The sequence below is a fragment of the Mesoplodon densirostris genome, chromosome 8 (assembly GCF_025265405.1).
Source record: "Mesoplodon densirostris isolate mMesDen1 chromosome 8, mMesDen1 primary haplotype, whole genome shotgun sequence".
Classification (NCBI taxonomy): domain Eukaryota; kingdom Metazoa; phylum Chordata; class Mammalia; order Artiodactyla; family Ziphiidae; genus Mesoplodon; species Mesoplodon densirostris.
This window is the reverse complement of record NC_082668.1, coordinates 33,785,827-33,801,306: the sequence shown is the minus strand read 5'-3', so window position 1 is coordinate 33,801,306 and position 15,480 is coordinate 33,785,827. Positions and strand designations below refer to the sequence as shown.

The 15,480-nt window shown below is 35.7% G+C and overlaps 1 protein-coding gene across 4 annotated transcripts in view; it reads left to right on the top strand.

Moving 5' to 3' along the window:
* The window catches only part of NBEAL1 (neurobeachin like 1), a 172,035-nt gene that overhangs the window by 127,300 nt on the left and 29,255 nt on the right, over positions 1-15,480 (top strand). For all 4 annotated transcript variants that reach the window (XM_060106210.1, XM_060106208.1, XM_060106209.1 and 1 more), the window contains 5 exons: positions 4,534-4,635; positions 6,272-6,367; positions 6,761-6,885; positions 9,239-9,379; positions 12,134-12,264. In XM_060106210.1, coding sequence (XP_059962193.1) covers positions 4,534-4,635; positions 6,272-6,367; positions 6,761-6,885; positions 9,239-9,379; positions 12,134-12,264 — 595 coding nt within the window. The remainder of the gene's footprint in view (positions 1-4,533; positions 4,636-6,271; positions 6,368-6,760; positions 6,886-9,238; positions 9,380-12,133; positions 12,265-15,480) is intronic.

Here is a 15,480-nt window from a genome sequence, read left to right as displayed (position 1 = left end):
TCTTGTTCCTGATCTTAGAGGAAATGCTTTCAGTTTTTCACCATTGAGAATGATGTTTTCTGTGGGTTTGCCATATATGGCCTTTATTCTGTTTAGGTAGGTTCCCTCTCTGCCCACTTTCTGGAGAGTTTTTATCATAAATGGGTGTTGAATTTTGTCAAAAGCTTTTTCTGCATCTATTGAGATGATCATATGGTTTTTCTTCTTCAATTTGTTAATATGGTTTATCACATTGATTGATTTACATATATTGAAGAATCCTTGCATCCCTGGGATAAATCCCACTTGATCATGGTGTCTGATCCTTTTAATGTGTTGTTGGATTCGGTTTGCTAGTATTTTGTTGAGGATTTTTGCATGTATATTCATCAGTGATATTGGTCTGTAATTTTCTTTTTTTGTGGTATCTTTGTCTGGTTTTGGTATCACGGTGATGGTGGCCTCATAGAATGAGTTTGGGAGTGTTCCTTCCTCTGCAATTTTTTGGAAGAGTCTGAGAAGGATGGGTGTTAACTCTTCTCTAAATGTTTGATAGGATTCACCTGTGAAGCCATCTGGTCCTGGACTTCGTTTGTTGGGAGATTTTTAATCACTTTCAATTTCATTACTTGTGATTGGTCTGTTCATATTTTCTATTTCTTCCTGGTTCAGTCTCGGAAGGTTATACCTTTCTAAGAATTTGTCCATTTCTTCCAGGTTGTCCATTTTATTGGCATAGAGTTGCTTGTAGTAGTCTCTTAGGATGCTTTGTTATTTCTGCGGTGTGTGTTGTAACTTCTCCTTTTTCATTTCTAATTTTATTGATTTGAGTCCTCTCCCTCTTTTTCTTGATGAGTCTGACTAATGGTTTATTAATTTTGTTTATCTTCTCAAAGAACCAGCTTTTAGTTTTATTGGTCTTTGCTATTGTTTTCTTTGTTTCTATTTCATTTATTCCTGCTCTGATCTTTATGACTTCTTTCCTTCTGCTAACTTTGGGCTTTGCTCTTCTTTCTCTAGTTCCTTCAGGTGTAAGGTTAGATTGTTTATTTGAGATTTTTCTTGTTTCTTGAGGTAGGCTTGTATAGCTATAAACTTCCCTCTTAGAACTGCTTTTGCTGCATTCCATAGGTTTTGGATGGTCGTGTTTTCATTGTCATTTGTCTCTAGGTATTGTTTGATTTCCTCTTTGATTTCTTCAGTGATCTCTTTGTTATTTAGTAACGTATTGTTTAGCCTCCATGTGTTTGTGTTTTTTACGTTTTTTTTCCCTGTAATTCATTTCTAATCTCATAGCATTGTGGTCCCAAAAGATGCTTGATATGATTCAATTTTCTTAAATTTACTGAGGCTTGATTTGTGACCCAAGATGTGATCTATCCTGGAGAATGTTCTGTGCGCACTTGAGAAGAAAGTGTAATCTGCTGTTTCTGGATGGAATGTCCTATAAATATCAATTAAATCTATCTGGTCTATTGTGTCCTTTAAAGCTTGTGTTTCCTTATTCATTTTCATTTTGGATGATCTGTCCATTGGTGTAAGTGAGGTGTTAAAGTCCCCCACTATTAATGTGTTACTGTTGATTTCCTGTTTTATAGCTGTTAGCAGTTGCCTTATGTATTGAGGTGCTCCTATGTTGGGTGCATATATATTTATAATTGTTATATCTTCTTGGATTGATCCCTTGATCATTATGTAGTATCCTTCCTTGTCTCTTTTAACATTCTTTATTTTAAAGTCTATTTTATCTGATATGAGTATTGCTACTCCAGCTTTCTTTTGATTTCCATTTGCATGGAATATCTTCTACCATCCCCTCACTTTCAGTCTGTATGTGTCCCTAAGTCTGAAATGGGTCTCTTGTAGGCAGCATATAGATGGGTCTTGTTGTTATATCCATTCAGCAAGCCTGTGTCTTTTGGTTGTAGCATTTAATCCATTCATGTTTAAGGTAATTATCGATATGTATGTTCCTGTGACCATTTTCTTAATTGTTTTGAATTTGTTTTTGTAGGTCCTTTTCTTCTCTTGTGTTTCCCACTTAGAAAAGTTTATTTAGCGTTTGTTGTAGAGCTGGTTTGGTGGTGCTGAATTCTCTTAGCTTTTGCTTGTCTGTAAAGCTTTTGATTTCTCCATCAAATCTGAATGAGATCCTTGCCGGGTGGAGTAATCTTGGTTATAGGTTCTTTCCTTTCATCACTTTAAGTATATCATGCCACTCTCTTCTGGCTTGTAGAGTTTGTGCTGAGAAATCAGCTGTTAACCTTATGGGAGTTCCCCTGTATGTTATTTGTTGTTTTTCCCTTGCTGCTTTCAGTTATTTTTCTTTGTCTTTAATTTTTACTAGTTTGATTACTGTGTGTCTCCGTGTGTTTCTCCTTGGGTTTATCCTGTATGGGACTCTCTGCACTTACTGGACTTGGGTGGCTATTTCCTTTCCCATGTTAGGGAAGTTTTCAACTATAATGTCTTCAAATATTTTCTCAGGTCCTCTCTCTCTCTCTTCTCCTTCTGGGACCCCTATAATGTGAATGTTGTTGTGTTTAATGTTGTCCCAGAGGTCTCTTAGGCTGTCTTCATTTCCTTTTATTCTTTTTATTCTTTCCGCAGCAGTGAATTCCACCATTCTGTCTTCCAGGTCACTTATCTGTTCTTTTGTCTCGGTTATTCTGCTGTTGATTCCTTCTAGTGTAGTTTTCATTTCATTTCTTGTATTGTTCATCTCTGTTTATTTGTTCTTGAATTCTTCTAGGTCTTTGTTAAACATTTCTTGCATGTTCTCTATCTTTGCCTCCATTCTTTTTCCGAGGTCCTTGATCATTTTCACTATCATTATTCTGAATTCTTTTTCTGGACGATTGCCTATCTCCACTTCATTTAGTTGTTTTTCTGGGGTTTTATCTTGTTCCTTCATCTGGTACATAGCCCTCTGCCTTTTCATCTTGTCTGTCTTTCTGTGAATGTGGCTTTTGTTCCACAGGCTGCAGGATTGTAGTTCTTCTTCTGCTGTCTGCCCTCTGGTGGATGAGGCTATCTCAGAGGCTTGTGCAAGTTCCCTGATGGGAGGGACTGGTGGTGGGTAGAGCTGACTGTTGCTCTGGTGGGCAGAGCTCAGTAAAACTTTAATCAGATTGACTGCTGATGGGTGGGGCTGCGTTCCCTCACTGTTGGTTGTTTGGCCTGAGGCAATCCAACACTGGAGCTACCTGGGCTCTGGTGGGGCTAATGTCGGACTCTGGGAGGGCTCACCCCAAGGAGTACTTCCCAGAACTTCTGCTGCCAGTGTCCTTGTCCCCATGGTGAGCCACAGCCATCCCCTGCCTCTGCAGGAGACCCTCCAACACTAGCAGGTAGGTCTGGTTCAGTCTCCCCTGGGGTCACTGCTCCTTCCCCTGGGTCCTGATGCGCACACTACTTTGTGTGCGCCCTCCAAGAGTGGAGTCTCTTTCTCCCAGTCCTGTCGAAGTCCTGCCATCAAATCCCACTGTCCTTCAAAGTCTGATTCTCTCAGAATTCCTCCTCCCGTTGCTGGACTCCCAAGTTGGGAACCTGCCGTGGGGCTCAGAAGCTTCACTCCAGTGGGTGGACTTCTGTGGTATAAGTGTTCTCCAATCTGTGAGTCACCCACCCAGCAGTTATGGAATTTGATTTTACTGTGATTACACCCCTCCTACCATCTCATCGTGGCTTCTCCTTTGTCTTTGGATGTGGGGTATCTTTTTTGGTGAATTCCAGTGTCTTCCTGTCGATGATTGTCCAGAAGCTAGTTGTGATTCTGGTGTTCTCGCAAGAGGGAGTGAAAGCATGTCCTTCTCCTCTGCTATCTTGGTTCCTGATCTGTAAATAGTTTTAAAAGCACATTTGTATGTGGTATCTAAACTTCATAACAGCGTTCAGATTAGATATGGCAAATTCCATTTCTTTCTTTATAGATGAGGAAACTGAAGTTCAAAGATTAATTTTATTCCTTTACATTGCATAAACCTGAGTAATTCACAGAACTGTAAGGGTAGAGATTATTATATTTAATATACAAATGAGACTCAGTAAATTAATTGATTTGCCAAGATGATTAGTAAATGACAGAACTAAATTTGAACTAGAAGTGAAGTAGTTTTTTGATTCAATGTCTGAAGATTATTCCATTATATACTATAAAGTTCTAAAAAAATACATGTCATAATTTCGTTAAGCCTTGTAAAATAGAGAAGTTAAAACCACAATCCTCTGTTTATATGAAATGTTCAGAATTGGCAAATCCATAGTGATAGAAAGTAGTTTAATGGTTGTCAGGGGATGGGAGGGAGTAGAAATTGGGGAGTGATGGCTAGTGAGTATGTAGTTTCTTTTGAGGATGATGGAAATGTTCCAGAGTTAGGTAATGTGAATGGTTGCACAACTCTGTGAATATTAAAAAAAGCCCACTGAATTGTATATTTAAAAGGGTGTATTTTATGGTATATGAATTATTTCTCAGTAAATCTGTTAATAAAGCCATAATCCTGGTTTGTCTTGATCAATTTTTAAGCCATAAAGTGCTTTTTTTTTTAATAGGTTAGAAACAAAGTATATAGCAGACTGTTGTCACTTCATTCTCCAAATAGTTATGGAACCAGATCACCACAGGAGTTATTCAAAGCATCAGGATTGACACAGGTAGGAAATTTTAAGTCATTGATTTGGTGTTCATTTTATATCTCAGAATTTTGCTTAGAAGTAAAACTTCCTTCTTTCAATTATTTTATTTTGATTATGCAACTGCTCTTCTTCCATTCAGATTGATCTTATGAATTATCTTTGGATCATTCTGTTTCCCTCACACATACAGTGTCCTGTCTCCAGTTCACATGTCATTCAGTTCATGGGCATATCTTATAAATTCTTCTCTTTTTTTTGCGGTACGCGGGCCTCTCACTGTTGTGGCCTCTCCTGTTGTGGAGCACAGGCCCCGGACGCACAGGCTCAGCGGCCATGGCTCACGGGCCCAGCCGCTCTGCAGCATGTGGGATCTTCCCGGACCGGGGCACGAACCCGTGTCCCCTCCATCGGCAGGCAGACTCTCAACCACTGCACCACCAGGGAAGCCCTAAATTCTTCTTCTTTAATAGTGTTCTTTTTAAAAAATGGTACACAGGATTTTTTTTCTTAATAATAAAATAATCTCTGCACAAGAAAAAAATGGGAAAATACAAAAGACACCATGGAAAAAAGGCAAAAAAATAAAAATTCTCCAGTCCTTCTATCTGCCAAACTAACTAATGCTTTCGTGTATTTTATCCTCACATATATCCCAACATCTCTTGAATTTACACTGTCCAAAGCCAAAGAAAGGCCCTTGTTTTTTGCTCTCTAGGGTTTTAGTAGTCTTCCAATTAGGTTCTCTTGCCTCCTGGCTCTCTCCTTCCTCCTACATATGTGTTAACCTTTAAATGTCGCTCTTGTTCAAAAGCCATGAGCAATTGTTTCCTATTGTTTATGGAATAAGCTTTATTTAATAGAGTATATTTCCTGCTTTCTGTGGAATAAACTTTATTCATTAAAGTACTATTTCCTCAGTTTGGCACTCAGATACAGTTATAATTGGGCTTTCTATAAAATCTGTATACATAGATTAATTTCTCACTATTTCCCATAAGTATGTCCTTTGCTTAAGGCACACAGTAAACTTAAAGGTGTGTATTAATCTGTCAGCAAAATGCTTGAATATGCCTACACTGTGTAGAGTAATTAGTAGTCTAAGTACAGTAAGGTGATTAAAAAATGTTTATGTCTTCCTTTAGAAAATTTTTATATCTGTTACAGCAAAATCCCATTTACCTTTGCTCTATAAAAGTAGTTTTCTGAATATAGTTAGTATAATGTTTATTTAAAATTTGTAGATCATTTTAGTACATTGAGATACTGAATTTTTAATGTTTACACTTATGAAAATTTCAATTTATGACAAAAATTTCAAATTTGGGCAGTCCTTCTAGAATTAAAAAGTTTTAAGATATTCAAACAAAATATTTTTTAACTGAAGAAAAGACTTAATTCTTATAGAAGACTTTTTAGATTGTAGTGTAGGAACTTTCTTTTTCTTTTCTAGAGACCAATTTTTAAAAGGAAGTGAATTTAGGAAAAGCATATTGATTTTACCTCCCTGTTAAATATTTTTTAAAGCTTCATTCCTTTATCAAAAAGATGATAGAGATAATGGGAACAAAAGATTATTTTAGTACTGTCAGTAATAGTTACTGATTTCTAAGAGATACAGATTAATTTTGATTTTTTCTTTTTTTGTGCTGTCTAGAAATGGGTAAACAGAGAGATATCAAATTTTGACTACCTCATTCAATTAAATACAATGGCAGGACGAACCTATAATGACCTTGCGCAGTATCCTGTGGTGAGTTTTATATAAATCTTGTAAATATGGAATTACCTTTCAGTTTTCTAATGCACAGAATATATGTGGATGATATCTAGTTTTTATTTTTTAAAAGATATAAAAACTGATTTTGCCTTTCTGTATATTTCTATCCTGCTATTTTCAAGAAGTATGTAAATATGAAGAGTATTTTAAAAATAAAAACCCTTTTTCTTTCACTTCATTGAAAATATTCCAGTAGAATTACAGGAGATAATGCTTCTGGTTATTGAACTAAAGATGAATAAACATTTGCAACAGGGAAAAAATAAAGGCTATCCCTTTTTGTCTTAGATAAACATTTATAATAGATATGGAGATGGTAGCCTCTCTAGGAAGGAATGTCTAAATTGTAAATTGTGGCTCTTTTAGTTCCCCTGGATTTTACAAGATTATACTTCAGACGAGTTGGATCTTAATAACCCATCTGTATTTCGAGATCTTTCCAAACCAATTGGGGTAGTTAATGATAAAAATGCCAAAGCCATGCGAGAAAAGTAAGTGCTTTTCATCCCTTTTGAAAGATGCCCATAGCTTGTTTGAATTTGTATTGATTTCTGTTATGGCCAACCAAGTGTTACTTTTTTTAAATGCACAACTACTTTTGATAATCAGAGTCTGGTAATTCGTTCACTAAGTTTTCTTGAAAATATATCAGTTGTCCTTCAAATATGTTAACTATAGTCTGTGTATTTCCCTTCATTACCAAAGTTAAACTGATATTGTTTAGAATTTCTTTCACCTTGTAATAAGTATGTGCTAAAAAGTAATAGGTTCTTGAAATTTTTCTCCCCAGGTATTTTAGACTTAATAACCTACAAATCTAACATTCCATCTAATATAATATTTTGGTGGATATAAAATTAATAATACTAACCTGTTGTTCACCAATAATGTGAATAAAGAACAGTGAAATGTGTGAAAATTTAGAAAGTGATATTTGAATAAGAAAGGAAATATTTATAGTTCTATATATTTATGAGCCACCCTGTAAACGTCTCATACTTTTTTTTTATCCAAAGCCAGCTGCTGACACTAAAAAATAATCTAATTTTAATTTTCCTTTTTTTCAGTGTGGACTTGGGGATGACTTGTCAGTTATGACTTCTAGTAATAAAGACAAAGAGCAGTTCTGCAAACAAACTTAGTTGTAGTTTTATTTGAGGGTTGATGGTACATTATTTTCCCCCCCTTTTTGTTTGCAGACCTTCCCCAGGACTTTTTGCTGTGTTTAATATTTGATGTACTAAATGGAATTTTGCTGTGTATATATTACCCTACTGCCATTAGTCAACCTGTTAACACTGTTCCACAGGAAATACTGATCATATAAATTAACTTATTTTGTAGATAATCAAAGATACAATTTAATTTAAATTTCAATAGTATATTTTTTTGCATAGGTACAAATGACTTTGACCCGAAAACTTTCTTTATTCTCCTGAATATTACTGATTTCTATGTAAAAGGAAATTTACCTTAGCTTGATGAACTGATTAGTATTTTGGTTTAAAAATTTCAATGTTTATTGCTTCCAAAAAACTGTTCATTCTTATTTAGATATTATATCCACAAACTCAGATGTCACCATTCAAAACAATTATAGGATCAGTGATAGTTCTTGCAGAATTATTATACATATCCTTTGCTGATAATCTGATTTAGGCCTTCTTCTATTCCACCATCTCATTTTTTCTTCCTTTTTAAAAAAAATTTTATTGGAGTATAGTTGATTTACAATGTTGTATTAGTTTCAGGTATACAGCAAAGTGATTCAGTTATACGTATACATATATTCATTCTTTTTCAGATTCTTTCTCATATAGCTTATCACAGAATATTGAGTAGAGTTCCCCGTGCTATATACATCTCCTTTTACCTTTAGATCATTAGACATTCATTTTTACAATTCTTGACTGACCTTCTATATTTTTTTCCATTATCTTGGCCACAAAAGGATGTCTAATTATCACATGCTTACAATAAGCAGAAAAATAGAAACAGCATAAATATCTATAAGTAAATAGTTAAATTGTTGTATATTCGTACATCTACTTGTTATAAATACCGTGTACCTGTTAAAAATAGACTATTCAGGGCTTCCCTGGTGGTGCCGTGGTTGGGAGTGCGCCTGCCGATGCAGGGGACACGGGTTCGTGCCCCGGTCCGGGAGGATCCCACATGCCGTGGAGCGGCTGGGCCTGTGAGCCATGGCTGCTGGGCCTGTGCGTCCAGAGCCTGTGCTCTGTGGCGGGAGAGGCCACGGCAGTGAGAGGCCCGCGTACCGCAAAAAAAAAAAAAAAAAAGACTATTCAGTCGTTTTGTAAGATTTAAAAAATTTTTTATTGTCGTGTGGTTGATTTACAATGTTGTGTTAGTTTCTGCTGTACAGCAAAGTGAAGCAATTATATATATTTTGTAAGATATTAATAGAAAATTGTTAGATGAAAAAATACATTGTGAACAATATATAATGTATAGTGGTTTTATATTAAAATATATATTAATTCATAATTCAGGATTGACACATATTCATCAAAATGTTAATATTAATTATCTCTGGGAATTGTAATTGATTTTAAATTTCTTCATTTTTGGTAGTTTCTCTCTGGTTTCTAATTTATCTATAGTGAATATGTATTGCATAATACAAAAGTGTTCAAAAATCCAATATTAGTGCTATTTTATTGTTCAGTAAAAAGTAATAAATTTTTTTCATGTATTAACATGATGTGATGATACAAATACATAGTTTCTTAAAAACTGTGTTTTCAGCAATACAATACAAGCATATGTCTTTCTAAGTTAATTTTACTATTGTGGTTATAAAACTTTAGTTTCTTTTTTTAGATATGAAAATTTTGAGGATCCTATGGGAACTATTGATAAATTTCATTATGGTACTCACTATTCAAATTCTGCTGGGGTTATGCACTATCTTATTCGTACAGAACCATTCACCACCCTCCACATCCAGCTTCAGAGTGGAAGGTATGTTTTGGGTAAATAAGCTATTTGCTTAAGACTGTATGATAGTGTTGAAAGCTCTTTGCCTTCATGTCATGTACTGTTATAACAGGGCCTTATCATTTTTTTCTCCTCTGTTAGGTTTCGATTCATATACTAGCTCCCTAGATAAAAGCAACCAAACTAGTTTGAGAACAGGTCACTCAAACTGACTTACGCAAATGACTTTTAAGGTGAATTCCTTTTTACTGCTATCCAGTGTACTTTTGTGATTTTCAACTGGGTTTAGGAATCTACCAGAGACTTAGAGTTAGAACTGATTTAGACCTTGATCCAAGACGTCTCCCAGAGATTCAAACCTAACCAATGCCTATGTAGTCCTCCTAAAAATATTTATTAATCAATAGGAATAAAAATAGGGAGAAATAAGGGCCCTTACATTATTAGTAGCAGCTCAAACAGATCTGTGATGCCATTGTATTATCGTATCACCTGTCAGTGTTATAACTTACCTAACTTACACATTTTCTTAATGATCCTAAAGAAAGAAACTTTCCCAAGAATCCTCCATTCCCCAATGTATCCTCCAGGAAGCTCTCTACTTACTCCCATTTTGTCTCCATGTTGCCTTATTCTTTACCATTATCATTTTGCCTTTTCTACCCAGGCAAAAACTATGTAAACATTGCCTTTTCTACTCTTTCCATGTAAATTTTATCTCTCAAAATTAGCCTGGGTTCCTTATTCCTGTCTTTAGTACACCAAGCCTTGGCTATCAAGGAGAGGCTTTGATCACTACACATCTCCAAATGTTACATTTGTCATGAATGCAGGTAATTTTCCTTCCAGGAAAATGTAACTGGGTCTTTTCAGCTTTTAGTGATTTTATGAATAAATGATTTTTTAAAAAGCTTCAAAAATAGATTCTGTTTGTGCTTCAAAGGACATCATCAAGAAAGTAAAAAAGACAACCAATTCAGTAGGAGAAAATATTTGCAAATTGTAGATCTGATAAGGGACTTGTATCTAGAATATATAAATAATTCTTGCAATGCAATAATAAAAAGACAAATGACCCAGTTAAAAACTGGACAAAGGATCTAAATGGACATTTCTCCAAAGAAGATTACAAATTTCCAATAAACACATGATTAACATCGTTAGTCATCAGGGAAATGCAAATCAAAACCAAATTGAGATACCTCTTTACCCACATGAGGATGGCTATAATAAAAAAGACAGATAATACCTACTGTTGATGAATATGTCAAGAAATTGGAATAATTATGTACTGGCAGTGGGAATGTAAAATGATGCAGCCTCTGTGGAAAACAGTCAGGCAGTACTTCAAAAGGTTAAAGATAGAATTACATATTACCCAGCAATTCTACGCCTACGTATATACCCAAGATAACTGAATACATATGTTCATGCAAACACTTGTACACAAATGTACTTAGCAGCATTATTTATAATAGCCAAAATATGGAAACAACAAAAATACCCATCAACTGGTAAAGGAATAAATAAAATGTGGTATACCCATGCAATAAAATATTATCTGGCATGAGTTAATAAAGGGAATGAAAGATTGATATATGCTACAACATGGATGAACCTTGAAAGCAGTATGCTGAATAAAATAAGCCAGACACAAAATGCCATATATTGTATGATTTACATAAAATGTCTAAAACAGACAAATCCATAGAGACAAAGTAGATTAGTCGTTGCTCAGGGGTGGAGGGAGAATGAATGGAGAGTGACTTCTATTAGATGCAGGGTTTCATTTAGGAGTGATGAAAATGTTCTAAAATTGATTGTGGTGATGGCTGCACAGCTCTGCATATATTGAAGGCTGTTGAATTTTTCACTTAGAGCGAATTATATGTATGTTAATTATGTATCAGTAAAGCTGTTCTCCCCCACCCAAACAAAAAGATTCTGCCATTAAAGCTGTACCTCTCCTTCAATTTGAATATACCATTATTAGACTTTATTGATGACACAATCATTGACTATAATTAAATTTAGAGTTCTGCTAAGTTCAGCTCTGCTTCAGAACAAGGTTGCTAGGCATAAAGAGTCATATTAGTCATTAACTGTCGCTTAGAAGTCATCATTTATGGAATAAATCCAGGAAAACACTATCAAAGGAGATGAAACAGAAGGGATTTATGCTGTTTATGATTAGCCAAAGCAGTAAAATTGCATCATGACCACGTGAGCTTCTTTCAACTACCATAGGCCCATGATGGAACATGAAAATAAAGTTAAAATAAGATAATAGTATATGCAAGTAAAGTATAAAAGCTTTAGCTACAGAACTATTTCCCTAACTCACCCTCTGGTTTTTAGCAAAAGAGTTTGTAAAGATACTTATGTATCAAGGATTAAATCAGCAGCATTTCTATAGATCTGTTAACTATGTATGTAAATACTATAACACTTAGAGTGGTATTTAAACTCTGTAATTTTAAAATATCCAAATAATATTTATTTACTTTCTATAATAAATTTTACTGATTAAAAATTATGCCATTTTCATCTATTTTAACTAAGATGATACTAGGGATTAAAATTACAGTATTCAGTTCCTGGCAACAAAATAAGAAAGATTGTCCTAAGGAGAGCCACTTGTGTTTTTAGATGTTAAAGAGAAAGGTTAAATAAAGAGAAACTAATCATGAGGAAACCTGAAGGAAGATTAAAGGTTTGTTTTAGCCTGTTGTTGCTATCATTCAGTATTCACTGTTCTCTTTCAATCTCCACATGCAGGTTTGACTGTGCAGATCGACAATTCCATTCCATCCCTGCTACCTGGCAGGCTCTCATGGACAATCCATATGATGTGAAGGAACTTATTCCTGAATTCTTCTATTTCCCAGAATTTTTGGAAAATCAAAATCGTAAGAAATAGGAGATTAAAAATTGGACTGAACAGGTCCCAATGGAGAATCCTGAAAAATATCTTTTAGGACATTTATGTAATGACCTCTAGATTATTTAAGGTTCATTCTGTCTGTGTATTTTCCAGTGACAGGGCTTAAATGATGTTCAGGTACTAGTCTTATCTTCTACGGATAGAAGTGCTACAGTGAATAAGATAAATGAGTCACATTTGAATTGGTAAGAGAATTTATCAGAGTACAGTGTTTACTAGAGAAGCAAAAAATGGCTATATGCTATTTCAGCCATAAAGCTCCATGGGTTAAAAGTGTTTGAGTTAGATAAGATGAAGATTTATACCAGGGGTCAGCAAACTATAGGTTCATGGGCCAAATCTGTGGGCAGACCCATGTGTTTATAAATAAAGTTTTATTGGAATACAACTAGCCAATTCATTTACATAAACTGTGGCTGCTTTCACAGTATAATGGCAGATTTGAGTAATTGCATCAGAGACCATAGGGCTCACAAAGCCAAAAATATTTATTCTTTGACACTTGGAAGAAATTTGCTGACTCCTTTTACAGCAGAAGACAGGAGGCAAGCTGAAAATAATGACTGGGTATAAGTTACCACAATATTTGAAAAACCATATTATGTTTTTGAAGAAAAGAATCATAGAGTGAAATATGGTCTTTAAAAATGTCCAAATACTTTTTCTATGAGGTAGTTTAGATTTATTTTGAGTACAAATAAGGAAATTGGCAAGGTTCTTACTACTGGTGTTCTTTAGGGAAATTCCAGTGTCAAAGGGCTGTTACAACTTCTTTTTCCTCCCTCAGCACGTAATGTTAATGTTTGACCCTTTGCTTGCTCAGTAGAATTGTTTGTCCTGCTGGTGAAAGCATATCCAGGACTTCATGACCTTCAGTTGTGCACTCTGGGGCAGGTTGTTGGAGGCAAGGCATCTAACTCTCAGAGTAAGGCAGTTAGAAGTGGTCACCTTCAGAAAATCAGATGCAACTGTTGACTAAGTGTGATCCTAGACTCAGTCAGCCAGAGGATTTGAGTCTTCTAAAGTAGGGTATCTGGGATAGTAGGAATAAGCAGATTAAATTAGGATAGAGAATTTAAGGTTTGCCTAGCTTGACAATTACTCACATTCACCACAGCTAGTTGCTGTCTTATACTACTGTCCTGGTGGCCTCCATTTCTAATTATACATTGCCTCTTTATTTGAAATGAGCTGGGTAAGACAAAGCAAAGTATGTTAGAATGACAACAAACATTAACAAAACCAACTCAACATTGTGCAAGCAAGAAAATTTTAGTACTTTCCATAATAAAAGTCCTGAGATATGGTAACTTAACAACATCATCAAAGCCAAGTTCTTTCTGTATTTTTACTCTGCTGGTCTGGGTGTTTTGGCTTTGTTCTTGGCTAGTTACTGTCATGATTACAAATAACTAAAGCAATTCTAGGCATCATAGGCATATACAACAGTGTCTTAAAAAGAAGTGGGACTTTTAATTCTTTGTGTCCTTTTTTTTTTTACAACTTTATTGGAGTATAATTGCTTTACAATGGTGTGTTAGTTTATGCTTTATAACAAAGTGAGTCAGTTATACATATACATATGTTCCCATATGTCTTCCCTCTTGCATCTCTCTCCCTCCCACACTCCCCATCCCAACCCTCTAGGTGGTCACAAACCACCTAGCTGATCTCCCTGTGCTATGCGGCTACTTCCCACTAGCTGTCTATTTTACGTTTGGTAGTGTATATATGTCCATGCCACTCTCTCACTTAGTCACAGCTTACCCTTTCCCCTCCCCATATCCTCAAGTCCATGCTCTAGTAGGTCTGTGTCTTTATTCCCTTCTTACCCCTAGGTTCATCATGACCTTTTTTTCCTTCTTCTTAGATTCCATATATATGTGTTAGCATATGGTATTTGTTTTTCTCTTTCTGACTTACTTCACTCTGCATGACAGACTCTAGGTCCATCCACCTCACTACAAATAACTCAATTTCATTCCTTTTTATGGCTGAGTAATAATCCATTGTATGTATGTGCCACATCTTCTTTATCCATTCATCTGTTGATGGACACTTAGGTTGCTTCCATGTCCTGGCTATTGTAAATAGAGCCACAATGAACATTTTGGTATATGACTCTTTTTTTTTTTTTTTTTTTTGCGGTATGCGGGCCTCTCACTGTTGTGGCCTCCCCCGTTGCGGAGCACAGGCTCCGGACGCGCAGGCTCAGCGGCCATGGCTCACGGGCCCAGCCGCTCCGCGGCATATGGGATCCTCCCAGACCGGGGCACGAACCCGTATCCCCTGCATCGGCAGGCGGACTCTCAACCACTTGTGCCACCAGGGAGGCCCTATGACTCTTTTTGAATTATGGTTTTCTCAGGGTATATGCCTAGTAGTGGGATTGCTGGGTCCTATGGTAGTTCTATTTCTAGTTTTTTAAGGAACCTCCATACTGTTCTCCATAGTGGCTGTATCAATTTACATTCCCACCAACAGTGCAAGAGGGTTCCCTTTTCTCCACACCCTCTCCAGCATTTATTGTTTGTAGATTTTTGATGATAGTGTGAGGTGATATCTCATTGTAGTTTTGATTTGCATTTCTCTAATGATTAATGATGTTGAGCATTCTTTCATGTGTTTGTTGGCAATCTGTATATCTTCTTTGGATAAATGGTCTATTTAGGTCTTCTGCCCATTTTTGGATTGGGTTGTTTTTTTGTTATTGAGCTGCATGAGCTGCTTGTATGTTTTGGAGATTAATCCTTTGTCAGTTGCTTCATTTGCAAATATTTTCTCCCATTCTGAGGGTTGTCTTTTGGTCTTGTTTATGATTTCCTTTGCTGTGCAAAAGCTTTTAAGTTTTATTAGGTCCCATTTGTTTATTTTTGTTTTTATTTCCATTTCTCTAGGAGGTGGGTCAAAAAGGATCTTGCTGTGATTTATATCATAGAGTGTTCTGACTATGTTTTCCTCTACGAGTTTGATGGTGTCTGGCCTTACATTTAGGTCTTTAATCCATTTTGAGTTTATTTTTGTGTATGGTATTAGGGAGTGTTCTAATTTCATACTTTTACATGTAGCTGTCCAGTTTTCACAGCACCACTTACTGAAGAGGCTTTCTTTTCTCCACTGTATATTCTTGCCTCGTTTATCAAAGAAAAGGTGACCATATATGCGTGGGTTTATCTGTGGG